This window comes from Xiphophorus maculatus, chromosome 1, assembly GCF_002775205.1.
Source record: "Xiphophorus maculatus strain JP 163 A chromosome 1, X_maculatus-5.0-male, whole genome shotgun sequence".
Classification (NCBI taxonomy): Eukaryota; Metazoa; Chordata; class Actinopteri; order Cyprinodontiformes; family Poeciliidae; genus Xiphophorus; species Xiphophorus maculatus.
In genome coordinates this window covers 12,683,232-12,698,092 of record NC_036443.1, presented here as the reverse complement: position 1 = coordinate 12,698,092, position 14,861 = coordinate 12,683,232, and the positions used below count along the sequence as shown (strand labels likewise).

The following is a 14,861-nucleotide window of genomic DNA, read 5'->3' as shown; positions in this document are numbered from 1 at the left end:
ATAAGTGCGCTAAAATCCTCTGAGCATGTAAGGCACTCTGCTGGCGACATCTCGATGCAAAAAGCCTCTCAAGCACCCTGATTTGAAGGAGCCAAAGGGGCTTGAATTTTCTCATCAGCTTCAGGACACAATTAAATACAACAACGCTAATTACAGCCCTGGAGTTGGCACTACACACCTCTTCTGGAAGATTGCAAATATAAACGCAGCATGCACACATTTAGTATATTGCTCGTAATAATAGTTCGGGCTCCCTTGTAATGTTTTTAAATTAAAGACGAGCAAACATTTCCTTTAAGCTTTCGGTTGCTGTAGCGTGAGTACATACAAACAGCAGCATCCTTCTTCGTCTGCATTACATTTACATTTACAGCGTCCAGCCTTGAAGCTAGGACTCTTGTCCTGCGGGTAGCAACCAGCGTGGTTGAGGGGGACGACATACCAGACATGGTAGCAGATTCTTTCCCATCAAGAAATGCGTGTGTGGCCTCAGGGACCAGCTGGGCTGTGTGGAAACACTGTGTGTCAGCACGTTTGAAGCAGGTGAAATGTAGCAGAAGAAGTTGAGTATGTTGGTGCTAAAAGATAGGTTTGTCACGATAACAAATAAACTATCGCAGAAATGATTGCAATAATATTGTTTAGTAACAATCACTGTAAAATAATGGCATAATAATGCAAGCTTACCCTCTCAAAGACCAATTAAACTTTAATTTTGTAAAGAACATGTAACACTGGAACTGGAAGATATTTTAAATATCCAAAATAAAAACAGAACAACCAAAAACAATAAATAAAACTGAAATGAAATGCAACTTAAATCATAACTGAAATTGATTATAACACCTCTGTAAACAAAATCACCCTTTAAAGTATATTAATTATCAGAATAGAAATAATGAAGTAATTTTTTTTCCTCCAAAATCTGTTTATTGTCTTTTATATTTCAAAAGAGACACACAGACAAGTAACTCACAAATGCACAAAACACCTAACAAAACCAAAAGAAAACACATTAACAACTTAAACATTCAAGGTGACAAACATTAGTTGACTGCAGTGAGACGGAGTACTTTAAGTTTGTTATCTCAGGGGTGCATGTTGAGACTTAGTCCAAGAGATTTTATCACAGTGCACAAGCTAGGAATGAGGTGATGGCATTGTCCTCCCCCAAACTAGGCATCCCGACATCAGTGTTTCAGTTTCGCACATTTTTCAAGCAAGTGAGTACATTTGGAATTAACAAATAGAGGTAATTTTAATTTATCATGCGATTCATTGGTTATTGCGACAGGTTTACTCAAATCTATTAGTTATTTCACTCTGACTTAACTTTAATTAGAGAATAAAGACACGCTGGTTGGGAAGACTTGAACCGTTTGATGTTCCCTAAAAAAGATAAAAGCAGATGTAATGTGTCACTGACTCCTGACTTTTAAGTTCAAATATATCACGGCTGGTGCTCGGATTCAAAAACACCTCTTTGGCAGCAAAGCATAAAATAAACAGTGGATAAATGCATATTAGAAATTTCTGGTCCTTTTTTGAGGTCTGACTTGCTGATTCAGAGTTTTATTTATTTTAATTAAAGGGAAAAAAGTGTGCAGCGGGTATTATTTTTAAAACCAACAAAAAAATAAATAAATTATAATTTGCTATGCGGCATCGATTTATTTAAAACTTGTAGTTGACATTTAAAAGCCATAGAAGGGAATGTGTAATTTATTCTTTGGTTTCATTATACATGTTACTCTCTCACTGTAGGTTGTAATTGAAACTTTATGAACAAAGATGTAATGGGTGAATTATACCACCCCAGATGTTTTTAACCTTTTTTTTTATTTTTCCATCATCTCCTCAGCTATCCTGAACCCCAAAGCCCCCAAAGAACCAGCAAAAACCTTCAGCTTCGATTACTCCTACTGGTCACACACCACGGTGAGTAAGACATGCAGATTGCTGGAAAATGTATTTTTAATATCTATTGGTAGCCTAAACAGTTGCAAATCCTATTGCTTTATTTCCCACCTTGCAGCCAGAAGACCCCTGCTTTGCGTCACAGAACCGTGTGTACAACGACATCGGAAAGGAAATGCTAGAGCATGCTTTCGAGGGCTACAACGTCTGCATCTTTGCCTACGGCCAGACTGGAGCTGGCAAATCCTACACCATGATGGGCAAGCAGGAGGAGGGACAGGAAGGAATCATTCCCATGGTTTGTATTTTTTTAAGATTGCTTTACGCAGAATAAAGTGGTTTTGCACCTTTAAAAACAACACTTTTTTCTCAATTATTAGAGGTGTTCTCTTGAACATTCTCTCTGTGCATTTTTATTAATCATTGAGATCATTTGATGAAGTTGTTAAATGGTTTGCCTTTATCACTTGCTTTTTTTCTTTGTCCCTTCTGTTTATTATTTCCAAATTCAGTTCATGTAAATTAACAATCTTCTTTTCTGTGTTCCAGCTTTGTGAAGATCTATTTGAGAAGATCAATGAAGACTGCAACAAAGAGGAACTGTCCTACTCAGTGGAGGTACATTTACAATTTACAATGGTCCTTCCACTATTGCCAACCTGGTGACTTACTCACAATATTTAGCAGATTGGTTTTTTTTTTCAGCCTCTCTCTCCCACAAAGTTTCAAATATAGATTGATGTACCTGTTTGGAGTTACTGATATGTTTTTAAATCCTCAGCCTTCCAGAACATAAACTCTGAGACTTAAACTTAAAATGTATGCTGACATATTTTCTAAATTTTTTTTTTTAGGTGAGTTACATGGAGATCTACTGTGAACGGGTGCGAGATTTGCTCAATCCTAAAAACAAAGGGAACCTGAGGGTGCGAGAGCATCCGCTGCTGGGTCCCTACGTGGAGGACCTGTCCAAGCTAGCTGTTACATCCTACACAGACATTGCTGATTTAATGGATGCAGGAAACAAAGCAAGGTGAGTTAAGCCCCTATGTCAAGGTGAGACATGAGGGAAGATGGGGATATATAGAATGATTGGTAAAACAATATTAACCCTAACCCTATAGTGAGTACTTCCTTCATCTGTACTGACAGAATGAATAGTTTAAGATGCTAGATCTGAGTCCTAGATTATGCTAAATCACTTCTCATTCATTTACTGCTATCCAACATTTTACACACGAAGAACTTACAGAATGTGAAATGCATGGATGTTCTGCTGTGTTGTGAAAGCTGCTGTGAGGAGGAGTGAACTCTGCTTTAATCTCCCTCTGCTGACTCAGAGGGCTTATATCCAGAACGTGGCGTGTAAAGCCTGCGTCTCCCTTGTGGCTGTTCTTCTCAGTGTGCCTTGTACACTTTCTGTATGGAGTCCTCACAATATTATCCCCCTCCGCTACACAAACTAATCCCCTGGACTCAATTCACCCTAATAGGTGTAAAGCCCAGAGATGATGGTTCTTGTAACAACCAAAACTATTCATACAGCTTCTTTCACAGTGACTAATTTAATAGAGGTAGCATCAGTTTAATGTCTGTTTTGATGTAATTTGGTAACTACGCCCCTGTGTGCTTACACACAGAACCGTTGCTGCTACCAACATGAACGAGACCAGCAGCAGGTCCCATGCTGTTTTCACCATCGTCTTCACACAGAAGAAACATGACAGCGAGACGGACCTCACCACAGAAAAGGTCAGACCAGGCAGTAACCCTTCGCAAGCTTAGAAACATTTATCCTTTGTGGTTAAATGTTGAGAGTTCATTGTTTTAACAGAATCGGTGATGGCGCGATTGTTGGATTGTTGGAAATTAAAGTAGCAGAAGCAGTTTTTTTTTTTAATGTTTTTAATAGTTTCTAGGATTTCCTTATTGGTATTACATGACTCAGATGCTCGTTCCTGTTGATCACCGGCTAAAAAATAAAAATTCACGTCTGCTTTTTGGCTTTACGTACCATAGGTGGGTTTGGCATGAAAGAACAGATGAATATTTGGGAAAATATCTCATGCCCAAACACTAACAACAGTTTAGTGTGGTTTAGTGGGCACTAAACCACACTAAAGCAGTGTGGATTAGTTTATTAGTATAAACTGTTTAATGTGATATAGGGTGTGTAATGCTGGTGGCCTGTTTTTCGTTTTTTTGGAGATCCTGGAAGCCTTGATAGCATACATGGCTTCATGAAGTCCTTAACAGCAGGAGATACGAACTAATGAACTCCACAAGTAAATTGAAATTGGCCCATTATTTTGTTTTTCAAGAAGATAATGATTCAAAATATTTAGCGCAGTCAACAAAAAATGGGTTCTTGTAGCCTGGCCAATGCATTGCCTAAAACTAAAGTATTGTCTAATGACAACAGGGGTATTTTGATTTTTCACCAGTGACTTTTGTAAAAAATAAAAAAAAACCCACTGAATAAGTGTCTTTGAAATGTATTATAATTTAAGAAAAATATTTGCTTTTGCTTTTGCCAGACTGACTTAAACAGCTGTTTAGAAAATTTACATTCTGTAGTGAATTTGTAAAGATGGCTTAATTCAGCCATGAATGGAGAAGGGGGGGAAATGGAGCCATTTTATATTTGACTTCCAGCATTTCCTCTGACAATGTAAAGACACAAAGATTGCTGTTATTTTGAAAACAATGGCCATTGTTTTCAGCCACTCTTATCGGTTTTTACTGCCAGGCTGCATCTCACCAAACAGGAATGCTTAAATGTGTATTTGGATGAATTTTAACCACTTGCTTCTTAAATGTAAATGTAAATGTTGTAGATATTTCTCTATAATACTTGGCCCTCTTATTATGTCAGTAATGTCTGGTTTAAAGTGCTGTGTTTAGGTTAGACTAACTCTGATCTAATCTGGTGATCACGTTTTGTTCAGAACCTGATGGCTTCGTCTTCCCAGTTGAACAATATGAAATAAGTGACGGATAAACTCACTGGGTTAGATTATAAAAACGGTTTTAGTTCTGCATCATATGTGTTATAATCACTGACTAAATTGTATAAGAGTGATTGTGGTTTCAATGTTCAATCATATTTCTCAGCTGAAGAGAAGTTTTGTTATTTCATCAGAACCTCTTGTATCGACGCCCATTATCAAAATGTGTGGAGAAAAATCGATTTGTTTTTTGTCGTTTCATAGCCTAGCACTCGTTAGACTTCCTTAATGCAAATCAAATTTATTTATAAAGTCTGGCATCTCATAGATTTGCACTCTCTCCTCAGGTCAGTAAAATTAGTCTGGTAGACTTGGCAGGAAGTGAACGTGCAGATTCCACTGGAGCCAAAGGTACCAGACTAAAGGTAAGAGTCTCATCTAAAGTGGCACAAAGCATCACCAATCAGACAGCAGATATAATCCCTATGTGTCCTAATTAATATGTTTTATTTGATTTCAGGAGGGAGCAAATATCAACAAATCTCTCACCACATTAGGGAAAGTCATCTCTGCCTTGGCTGAAGTGGTAAGCGCTTTATGCCTGATTTTCCAATTTCTTCCAGTTCTTTCCTCCTCCTACGGCCTTACCTTCCTCTCTTGAACTTGACCCTGCATTCTCGGGGTGCGTTTGTCGCCTGGCATGCTGTAACGTCTGCCCCTCTGTTTTCTCTCCTCTTGTCCTTTCAATACCTGCTTACACAGGATAACTGTACCAGCAAGGTAAACACTTTGACAGCTAAAGGACTAATGTCCAAAAACAATCATTCATTGATGTTCATACTGTTAATAAAGTTGCACAGGCTCAACTGTTCCTGTTTCATCGCCTAATGTTCAGTGCTTTTAGGCAACATGCAAAATTATGCCGACAGTCATTAAAATAGTTTTCTGCCTGTATTGTGATTCACAGCAGTTTTTTTTTTATTTTTATGAAACATCATTATATTGAGAATTTCTTAAAACCTATTTCCCAGCTTTAATTTGAGCAATTTTGTTCCTTTGCAGAGCAAGAAAAAGAAAAAGTCGGACTTCATCCCTTACAGAGATTCTGTTCTGACCTGGCTGCTGAGGGAGAACCTTGGTATGAACCTTAGTGATGCTTGATAAATGTGCTAATCTGTTGAAATCTTCATCTTTCACGTGTTTTGAAGTCTTTATTTTTGCATAGCAAGTGACCCATTTTTGTAACAGAAAATGAAGCGGCAATGTATAAAAGGAAAAAAAATAATATCCGGAGCAAGCGTGCCTTACCCTGAGCCAAGTTTAAGAAGAACACAGTCAGCAGACTGCATTTCAAACTAATAATACAAGAAGCTCCTTCTATCTTTGGAAGAGGCATTTAAAGAGCACAGAGTGCATCTTCAGCCCTTCCTTGATTCTGTAAATTTTACTATTTAATTTACTGTAGTGGAAAAAAAAAATATTCAAAGTAATGACTGAAGTGCCTCCTCAACGTTTCTCATCAGGTGGTAATTCAAGAACAGCCATGGTAGCTGCCCTCAGTCCTGCAGATATCAACTACGATGAAACTCTCAGTACACTTCGGTAAGATTATTGCTATGAGCTCACATTAACAGCAAAAAAAAACAAAACACAAGCTGAATAGTTGAAACTCTCACAAATGAATCCTGATGGGGATTTTTTTTTTTTTGGTAGCTATGCTGACCGAGCCAAGAACATCAAATGCAACGCTGTTATCAATGAGGATCCCAACAATAAGTTGGTGCGTGAGCTGAAGGACGAAGTGGCCCGACTGAAGGAGCTGCTCCGTGCTCAGGGCCTGGGAGACATCCTGGACAGTGAGTGCACAGCCACACTGTTCAGCCACTGCCTCCAACAAGCTGGCAACAACTTCTCTGTTCATTACTGTCTCAAAGCTCTGTGCCGTTCACGTTCCCTCCTATCCAAGTGTCTGTACTTGTGCTTAATTCAAAAAAATATGCTTTCAAAATACACTTTGATTGGTAGGTATTGATTTATTATTTTCTCCTATGAAATTTGTATTTGGGGTCCTGATGGAAAGTATGCTTTCCTCTAATGTGCCTGACAACACAAAGTAAACCAGATGGAAATATCTCAGTTCATTAGCTACACACAAGAGTAATGGCTCACAGGCCTGTCAATTAGGAAAAAGACAGCAGTGTCAGCATGAATAATTACAAAGTGTCGCAATGTATAACAAACTGCCTACTTGCTAATGTTTGCTTATATCTTGTGTAACAACTTGGCACCTAACCAGTCAGTCTATGACCTTGTGTCTCGTCCTTGTCATCATTTCCATTTAGCGCTAAAATATTTCTCCAAGTTATTCCTCTCATACTAGCACTGACTTCTGATCCTTCTCATCTCGTCCTGCTCCCTCCCCTTAGTTGATCCAATGGGGGATGATTACCCAGGAAGTGGAATCAAATGTGTGTATATGTGTGCCAGTTATGCTTTGTATATCACTATTTGCCAAAATTCTAAAGGCTAATTGCTTAGGACCCCCACTGCTTATATATTAAGTCTGCTGCCAGCTTTGCATGCATTTGCTTAAAAGCCATAAATGGCTTAAGAAATAAGACTCAGAAATGCAAAGCTTTTGTAGGTGGTCTGATTTGGCAAAGGTTAGCATGCCAGTAGGTTACTATGCTTCGTGCTTGCTCTTCTCTGTTATTTTTTTTAGAATGATGGGGTGAGGCAGCTGCTTTTTTTGCAGGTCTAAATCCTACTATGTATAAATTTAAAGTAGCACATCAGTCTCCGCCATGGATCATTTTATAACCATGTCTTACCTTCTCTCACTCACTGTCTGACACTTCTTTTTTGTTGCCATTGGTTCTTGCTGCTTTTTATTCTGTTTTCTTTCACTAATCATCCACCGCAGGTGACACTGCTCAAAGCTTTAGAATGGCACTACTGAGTTCTCAAAGCGAGGCTCAGATCTACATACGGAAAGGTGCATATACTTTTACTTATAAGTAGCCACTTCAGAAGTGTGTATGTATATGGAGTTGACTAACGTAGTGTGCTTTAATAGTTTGAATAATTTTGTAGTGTGCCCTCTGCTAATACACCTCTGCCCTCTCTTTGGAAATGGAACCAAAAGTAGTCGCTCACTTGCTCTTTGTAATGAGTGGTGCAAAGTTTAGGAAATTCAAAAGTTGTTCGATTTCAAAATTTAATTATCACACCCTTGTTTTTTCGGTTTTATATATAGGAACATGTAAAAGTTGCAAATTTTTGAGTAAAAATTCATTCGTTTTTTCTTATTCGCTGTCAGACAATTGCTAACTAACTAAGCAATATTAGCAACATGGCCATTTTTCCTCACTTCATTAGCTATACACAGAAGTGTATAGCTAATATGCTCTTGTTTATTAGCTATACACAAGAGTGTTAAAAGGAAAATTGAGGTTGCAAGTAAGACTAAAGCTAATTGCTTTAGCTATTTTAGCTATTGAGTTTTAACAATTTACTACGAATTGTTGCCATGTAGCTTTATATAAAGTCCTGCAAGTGGACTAGTTAATGAGTTGGAAGAAAAAATGTTGTGGTAATTCATAAAGACAACTGCTAATTTTAGCTTGTACAGTTTAAACATGTAACGCATAGTTGTTTCCGCTAAGCTAATGTTAGCTCCATGAGCGGTAAGTTGATTAGCCTTAACCTGTAACAGGTTTTTGTTTCCAGTGGGAATTTATTAAAGTTGTGTATAAATCATCTTGGTGAACTTGTGTTGGCTGGAAGACTCGCATTGAAGCTGTAGATTTTAAGCAATTATAAGTACATCAATTAGCTTGGAAAATAATTCATGTTCAAAACATAAATAACAATGAATTATTACTGCTACTCAGTTTTTTAATTAATGTTTTCTGTTTAAACCAAGCCTACATGCCCCACATGAACCAATCACTCGAAATCTTATCCTCTTTTTGAATTTTTCTCCTAGAGAGCACATTGCAGGCCACCTTAATTAACTTCATGGCCATCATTTTAACCTTCCAGTGAGGCAGCTGCTGCTTTGCTGTGTTTCTGGCTCTGCGACCGCATGTGTAGAGCAAATTAATCAACCAATCTGCAGGCTGGACTTTGGCAGCATGTCTGTTGGTTTCTCTTCTTGCACTCTCTTGCAGTCTCCATCTCACTTCCACCCTGTAGTTAATAAATTAACAGCAGTTTTCACAGAGGGTCTGTAATGCTGACTCATATTTAAGCTAGTAGTGAATCTGAGTGCATGCTGAGCTCTAGTCATTCTTCTCTGAATGGTGTTGAATGGGACCAGTGAATCTCCTAGAGTGAAAACTGCTGCTTTCTGTAGATAATTTGCATTGTGGTTGTTTGTCTTAACCCTCTGATGTAAAATGTGTGTCTTACAATGTGTGTCTTACATTGGTCTTTCCCCTCCTGTATCCCTCCCCAAATCTTTCTATTTCCCTTTATCTTCCTATTTGATGTTTGGTTCCTTCATTTATGTGTTTACTCCCTCCACCCTAAACCCTGGGCCTCCCCCCATTTCTATCTTTCTCTCTTTCTTGTTGCTGGCTCAGACCTCAAAGACATTCAGAACAATAAGAATAGATACTTGATAGCCTCAGAGAACCAACGCCCTGGCCATTTCTCCACAGCCCCTATTGGTTCCCTGACAGCTTCTCCGTCCTCTGGCGCATTGTGCAACCAGGGGGGTCTTCAGTCGGTCACCAGCATCCAGGAACGCATCATGTCCACACCTGGAGGAGAGGAGGCCATTGAAAGACTCAAGGTAATTGGAGTAAATAACACTTGTGCTCCTACAGTAGTCAAAATGTAAGTAAACCACAGCTCACTTCGTCTGCACACTACCAAGAAGCGGAGGGTAATTTTTAAGCTTCCAAATTTGAAAGCAGCTTCAAGTAAAAACCTTAATACCACAGCTTTTGCTTTTGTTTAATAATATTGTTTAATATCTAAATACCAGTGCTTCAATCTTAGCCCCCACACCGATAAAACTCCTCATCTAAATCCATGTGTGTCCTCTTGGAGCTTCATATTGCTCCTGTGTACGTTACAAGGTAACAACATAGAGGCTGCAAGAGCCCGCCTTGAGCTGGAGCTGCAGTTTCCATGACAACCATGGCTCCCAATCTGTCCGTCATCCCAGTGACGTCAAGCACCAACGCAAATACAGAGGAAATAAGACGAAAATAGATTAAATTCTTATTGGCTCGTAGCAATCACAGTGAGGCACATCATCATGTTAAATGAATGAAAACAATAAACATTTTAGTGAAGGTCAATATTAATGCCTCTTATAAATGTGATTCTCCCCAGCACTGTTTTTACACTGTATGCCTGTGATCTGCTTCATTAAATATTTACTGTTATAATGTTTTAATAAAAAACCAATAACTGCAAAATGTAACAACATGCCCTGCTTTAAGAGTTCAAATTTGCCCCTTTTAATTTCAAAAGAAAATGCCTCAGTCTAAATAATTAAAGCTCTTTCTTAGTCATACATCAGAATAAGTCCACAAAGAGGTTTGTTTAACTAAAATACGCTAAGCTGCAAGATTTTTTTTCCACTTCTGTTTTCAGGAATCAGAAAAAATCATTGCTGAGCTCAATGAAACCTGGGAGGAGAAACTACGGAAGACAGAAGCAATCCGCATGGAGAGGTCAGTACAGACGCCGTATTTTCATTTCCACATGCATATCCTGAAAGGGGGGGAAGGAGCATGTGTCCTCCATGTGCATCCACCCCGTCAGACCTAATTGGGATTCATAGCCTGCCTTCGATGCGCGTCGGCTGGCGTGACGGCTTTGAAAAGCAGCCCCCACACCTCCGTGACGTCAGGCGCTGTTTGTGTTTGACTTTCCCAATCAGGCAATCCGCTGTGCAGGCCTACTTCCTGCTGGGTTTTATGTGTGGATGTGACAGGCGTTTGTTTGTCTCACACAGATCTCTTTGTTTTTTGCTTTTATCTATTACTCTGCTGCTTGAAACTGTGTTTTTTTATTTTTTTATTTTATTGTGTGTAAAGCTAAATGTGGTTTTCTTGACATCTCCCTGGAGAGCTCAGTGGAAAATGCCCTGTTTGTAAATGACGCGTCCCCCTGCTGTCTGCGACTGCTGATTTTTCTCTCTTCTTCCTTACATTTTAATGCCTTTAATTTTCAGCATTGTCTGACATTAAATCTTTAGAGTTTGCAATCAGACCTCTTGCTACTGTCTCTTCATTCCTCTTTGCTGCTTTTCTCACTTTCCGCTGCACCAATTCTGTCCATTTCCCTTGTCTTGGTCGCCTTGCGCTGCTGCACAAACACCCTTCTTGCACTTTTTTTTCTCCTTTATCCACTCATCTGTGGCTGCAGTCCTGCTGCTGTCCATCCTCTGAGTCAGACAAAATCACATATTCTAGTCTATTGTTAGGTCTCATCCTCTTCCAGTTTTCATTAGAGATGTCTTTTATGAAATTACAAGACATCAGAAAGATGTGTAACATGCTTTATGAAGTCCTTATTAACTATGCAATGCTGTTTCTGAGTATACATACATGTTGTCTTCATTACAGGGAGGCCCTGCTTGCAGAGATGGGCGTGGCAATCCGTGAAGACGGAGGCACTTTGGGCGTGTTCTCTCCTAAAAAGGTAGGGAAGGAAAGGATGACACGCCAAGCGGGCATTGATGGAGGGGAAATCAGTCATAATTCCTCTGGGTGTGGATACTTGCCTTGTCTCCCATCACTTCTGTTTTCCATCTTATCTTTTTCCCCAAGAGAGCCCTCCCTTTACTGTCAGCAATCCACTCGGTCATTCTGTGATTCTTTCCACTTTCTTTTTTCTTTTCTTTTTTTTTCACCTACTCAGCTTAGCTGTGACGGGGCATTAGATGAGCAACTTGATTGCTTTTCTGCCAAGAAGGTTTGTTTAGTTGAATGATTAGACAAAAGTATCTTTCCAGCAGTAGATTGGTTCCTAGAATTAGGGGTCGTAATGTAGTATCTATTCTGTGCTTGTTCTCATGGTTTAGAACTAAACTTTTATGCTTTTATGACTTGTTTTTAGTTAGAAGTCAGATCATTTACAGTGGTGTATTATTTAAAAATGCTGCTCTGTTCCACGCTGATGATTCAGACCTTTTACTGCCAAAGTCTTTTATTTGAGCTATTAGCCTTACTAGGCTTTCCATTTGCCCCAGCTCCCCTGCAAGTAGAAGCAGCAATGTGTGGCGTCAGTAAAAACTCCAATTTATGTTTGTGTGCAATTGTTAACAAAATCAGAATAATAATCAGCTTTGGATTTAGAAAACCTCTTCCAAATGTTGTGTTTTAGAGAAATAATGCCTGGTTGTTGCACATTATTTTCTGCTTCTTTTCTTTTTTGTTCATATCTTCATATTCAGTTTCTTTTACTGAAATTTCTGTCCTTTTGCTGTCTTCCTTTCCACGGGTTAGCATTTCAGAGAGAAGCCTTGTGATCTCTATACAGACTTTAATGGGGTGTTTTCCCCAAAGAAGGTTAGTTTGGATTTGGATTTGTAGCCCATAGAATCACCCGTAGTCCGTTTGTGATGCATCAGATACTTTAGAAAACCACAGTTGTTAATCTTTCCCTGATGTGACAGAAGATGTAGAACAGCTACCTGAAGCTGGTGAAAGATTTTGTGGTGATCTTTATTCCTTTTTTTTTCTGTTCATCTTCAGACTCCACACCTGGTCAACCTGAATGAGGATCCTCTAATGTCTGAGTGTCTGCTCTACTATATCAAAGATGGGATAACAAGGTAACCAAAACCTGGATAATAAGACCTACAAGTTTCAGAGGATCTGCACATTTTCTAATGTTTTATGTCTAGCAAGGGAAACCTGAGGAGTCAGAGGCTTAAAATCTGGCACTGCCAGCATTTTATTCCATCTTATGTGACTGGCCTCTCCTTGTCCTTTTAGTAGACTATTCTTTTGAAGTATTTGGTTACATTATTCCTCTGCTTGGGGGCATTGACTGATGAGAACATTACACTTTAGCCTCTTGCATGTGCTGCCTCAGTGGGACTAATTGACATCTGCTACATTTTTAAAATGCTTGACGACGAAACAGAAGACCTGGTTTCTCAAAATGGACTTTGTGTTTGTGACAGGGTCGGTCAGGCTGACGCTGAGAGGAGGCAGGACATTGTTCTAAGTGGAGCCCACATCAAGGAAGAACACTGCATCTTCCGAAGCGAAAGAAATGCCAATGGAGATGGTGGGACATGAATTATTTTTCTTCCCAGTTTGTTTAATGTTTATATTTATTTATTATGGTATACAATGGGTTGTTTATAAAAGGCTTAGAGTATTTTTTAAAGATGGAAGCACTTAAAACTAAAGCTTTGTGAAATTAAGTTAATGGTTTTCTACTCACAATGTTTTTTGGTGTTTTTTTATCTCAATACTTTGTTTTAAAATTTGACCACATCTTATAAAAGTGGGAAAACTACAAAATAAAAATAATTTGGGGAGCAAAAAAACAAGCTAAAATGAAATGTTATGAATTTCATTTGCTCCAGAAATACATTCAGATGCTACCATGCATGTTTTGTAAGTAAATAAAAGTGGTTAATTAATACATGTTGCAAAAAATAGACTGTCATTGTCTATAATCAGAACATGAACCCATTACTCTTTGACTCAGTTTTGATTGGTGGTAAACTATTAAGTCTGATAATTAAATTTTTTTTTTCCCACTCTGAAGTTATTGTCATGTTGGTGCCATGTGAGGGATCTGAAACCTATGTCAATGGCAAACGTGTTGAGGAAGCAATCCAGCTTCGTTCAGGTACGTGTCCTTTGTTTATTTATTTTGTCGATTTAAAATTAGAAATATAAGTGTTTTTGATTCTGTGATACTTTTATGGGTAGTTTTTTTTTTTATTTTTGGTTTATGAGGGTGTTGGACCATATAAAATTCGAGATGTTCATGTTGGGTTGACTTTCTCTGAAACTCCTGGGATCCACCTTTGTTCAGGCAACCGCATCATTATGGGAAAGAACCACGTGTTCCGCTTTAACCACCCGGAGCAGGCTCGAGCTGAACGGGAGAAAACACCGACCGCTGAGACCCCCGTCGAGCCTGTGGACTGGACGTTTGCTCAGCGAGAGCTCCTGGAGAAACAGGGCATCGACATGAAGCAGGAAATGGAGAAAAGGTATTGGAGTCGTCCTCCATTCGTTGTTTGAAAGGTCTAGGTTTTTGTTTTTGTCTGACTTTATCACAACATACTTTCTGCACCTATGAAGGCTCACCGAGATGGAAATTTTGTACAAAAAGGAGAAGGAAGAAGCAGACCAGCTTCTGGAGCAACAACGATTGGTGAGTTGGGATAAGATGGAAAAAATCAAGACCCACTTGACTTTCCTAAAAATGTTTGAGGGAGAATAATGCTGAGTGGGTTTTTATAGTACTTTTTACCTTAAGCTAATTTTGTTTTAGCTAGAAACAGCTTCTTGACTGATTCACCTAATTTGGGTTGTTTTGTGTGCAAGTTTTTCCACATAGAAAATTAAAAACCAGGATTTTCTAGGCTCTGCTTAGTTTCTTAAATACTAGTTTAAATTGGGACCATTAAGCCTCAATTAAACAAATGTTCACTCTGACACTTGTGAACTGAGTGTGTGAATTACATTTTTACTTCTGGTGCATGTCTGTTCTTCTTGCATGGAAGTTTTCAGATGAGCTTTTCATTTGTGTTCGTTCCTGAGTTTAACTGAAATTTTTCCATAGAAAGTCGATCAAGACTTGGATTGCTCAACTTTCCAAATTCCCCTTTTCCCACCTTTCTTATGTTTCTGATAGAGAATCTGAGTCTTGCAAAACAGCACCTGGAAGATAAATCAGATTTGATATGGAAAACACAAAAGCTTTTTAAACCAAATACTTGGTGTTACTAAACCACATGTTTCTCTTCTCTTCTGAAAAGATGCTGCTTTTGCATGGTTCATG

At 38.7% G+C, this 14,861-nt stretch overlaps 1 protein-coding gene across 10 annotated transcripts in view; it reads left to right on the top strand.

Moving 5' to 3' along the window:
* Window positions 1-14,861, top strand: part of kif1b (kinesin family member 1B) — a 57,874-nt gene that overhangs the window by 15,609 nt on the left and 27,404 nt on the right. For 5 of the 10 annotated variants that reach the window (XM_023340393.1, XM_023340375.1, XM_023340362.1 and 2 more), the window contains exons 3-21: window positions 1,862-1,938; window positions 2,036-2,215; window positions 2,467-2,535; window positions 2,772-2,950; window positions 3,558-3,669; window positions 5,213-5,290; window positions 5,386-5,451; window positions 5,628-5,645; window positions 5,928-6,003; window positions 6,389-6,467; window positions 6,579-6,721; window positions 9,452-9,663; window positions 10,476-10,555; window positions 11,453-11,528; window positions 12,584-12,663; window positions 13,018-13,124; window positions 13,614-13,697; window positions 13,887-14,067; window positions 14,159-14,231. In XM_023340393.1, coding sequence (XP_023196161.1) covers window positions 1,862-1,938; window positions 2,036-2,215; window positions 2,467-2,535; window positions 2,772-2,950; window positions 3,558-3,669; window positions 5,213-5,290; window positions 5,386-5,451; window positions 5,628-5,645; window positions 5,928-6,003; window positions 6,389-6,467; window positions 6,579-6,721; window positions 9,452-9,663; window positions 10,476-10,555; window positions 11,453-11,528; window positions 12,584-12,663; window positions 13,018-13,124; window positions 13,614-13,697; window positions 13,887-14,067; window positions 14,159-14,231 — 1,970 coding nt within the window. Of the gene's footprint in view, window positions 1-1,861; window positions 1,939-2,035; window positions 2,216-2,466; window positions 2,536-2,771; window positions 2,951-3,557; window positions 3,670-5,212; window positions 5,291-5,385; window positions 5,452-5,627; window positions 5,646-5,927; window positions 6,004-6,388; window positions 6,468-6,578; window positions 6,722-7,291; window positions 7,334-9,451; window positions 9,664-10,475; window positions 10,556-11,452; window positions 11,529-12,583; window positions 12,664-13,017; window positions 13,125-13,613; window positions 13,698-13,886; window positions 14,068-14,158; window positions 14,232-14,861 lie in introns of all 10 variants that reach the window. The other 5 variants (XM_023340385.1, XM_023340402.1, XM_023340353.1 and 2 more) reach the window with 4 other exon arrangements.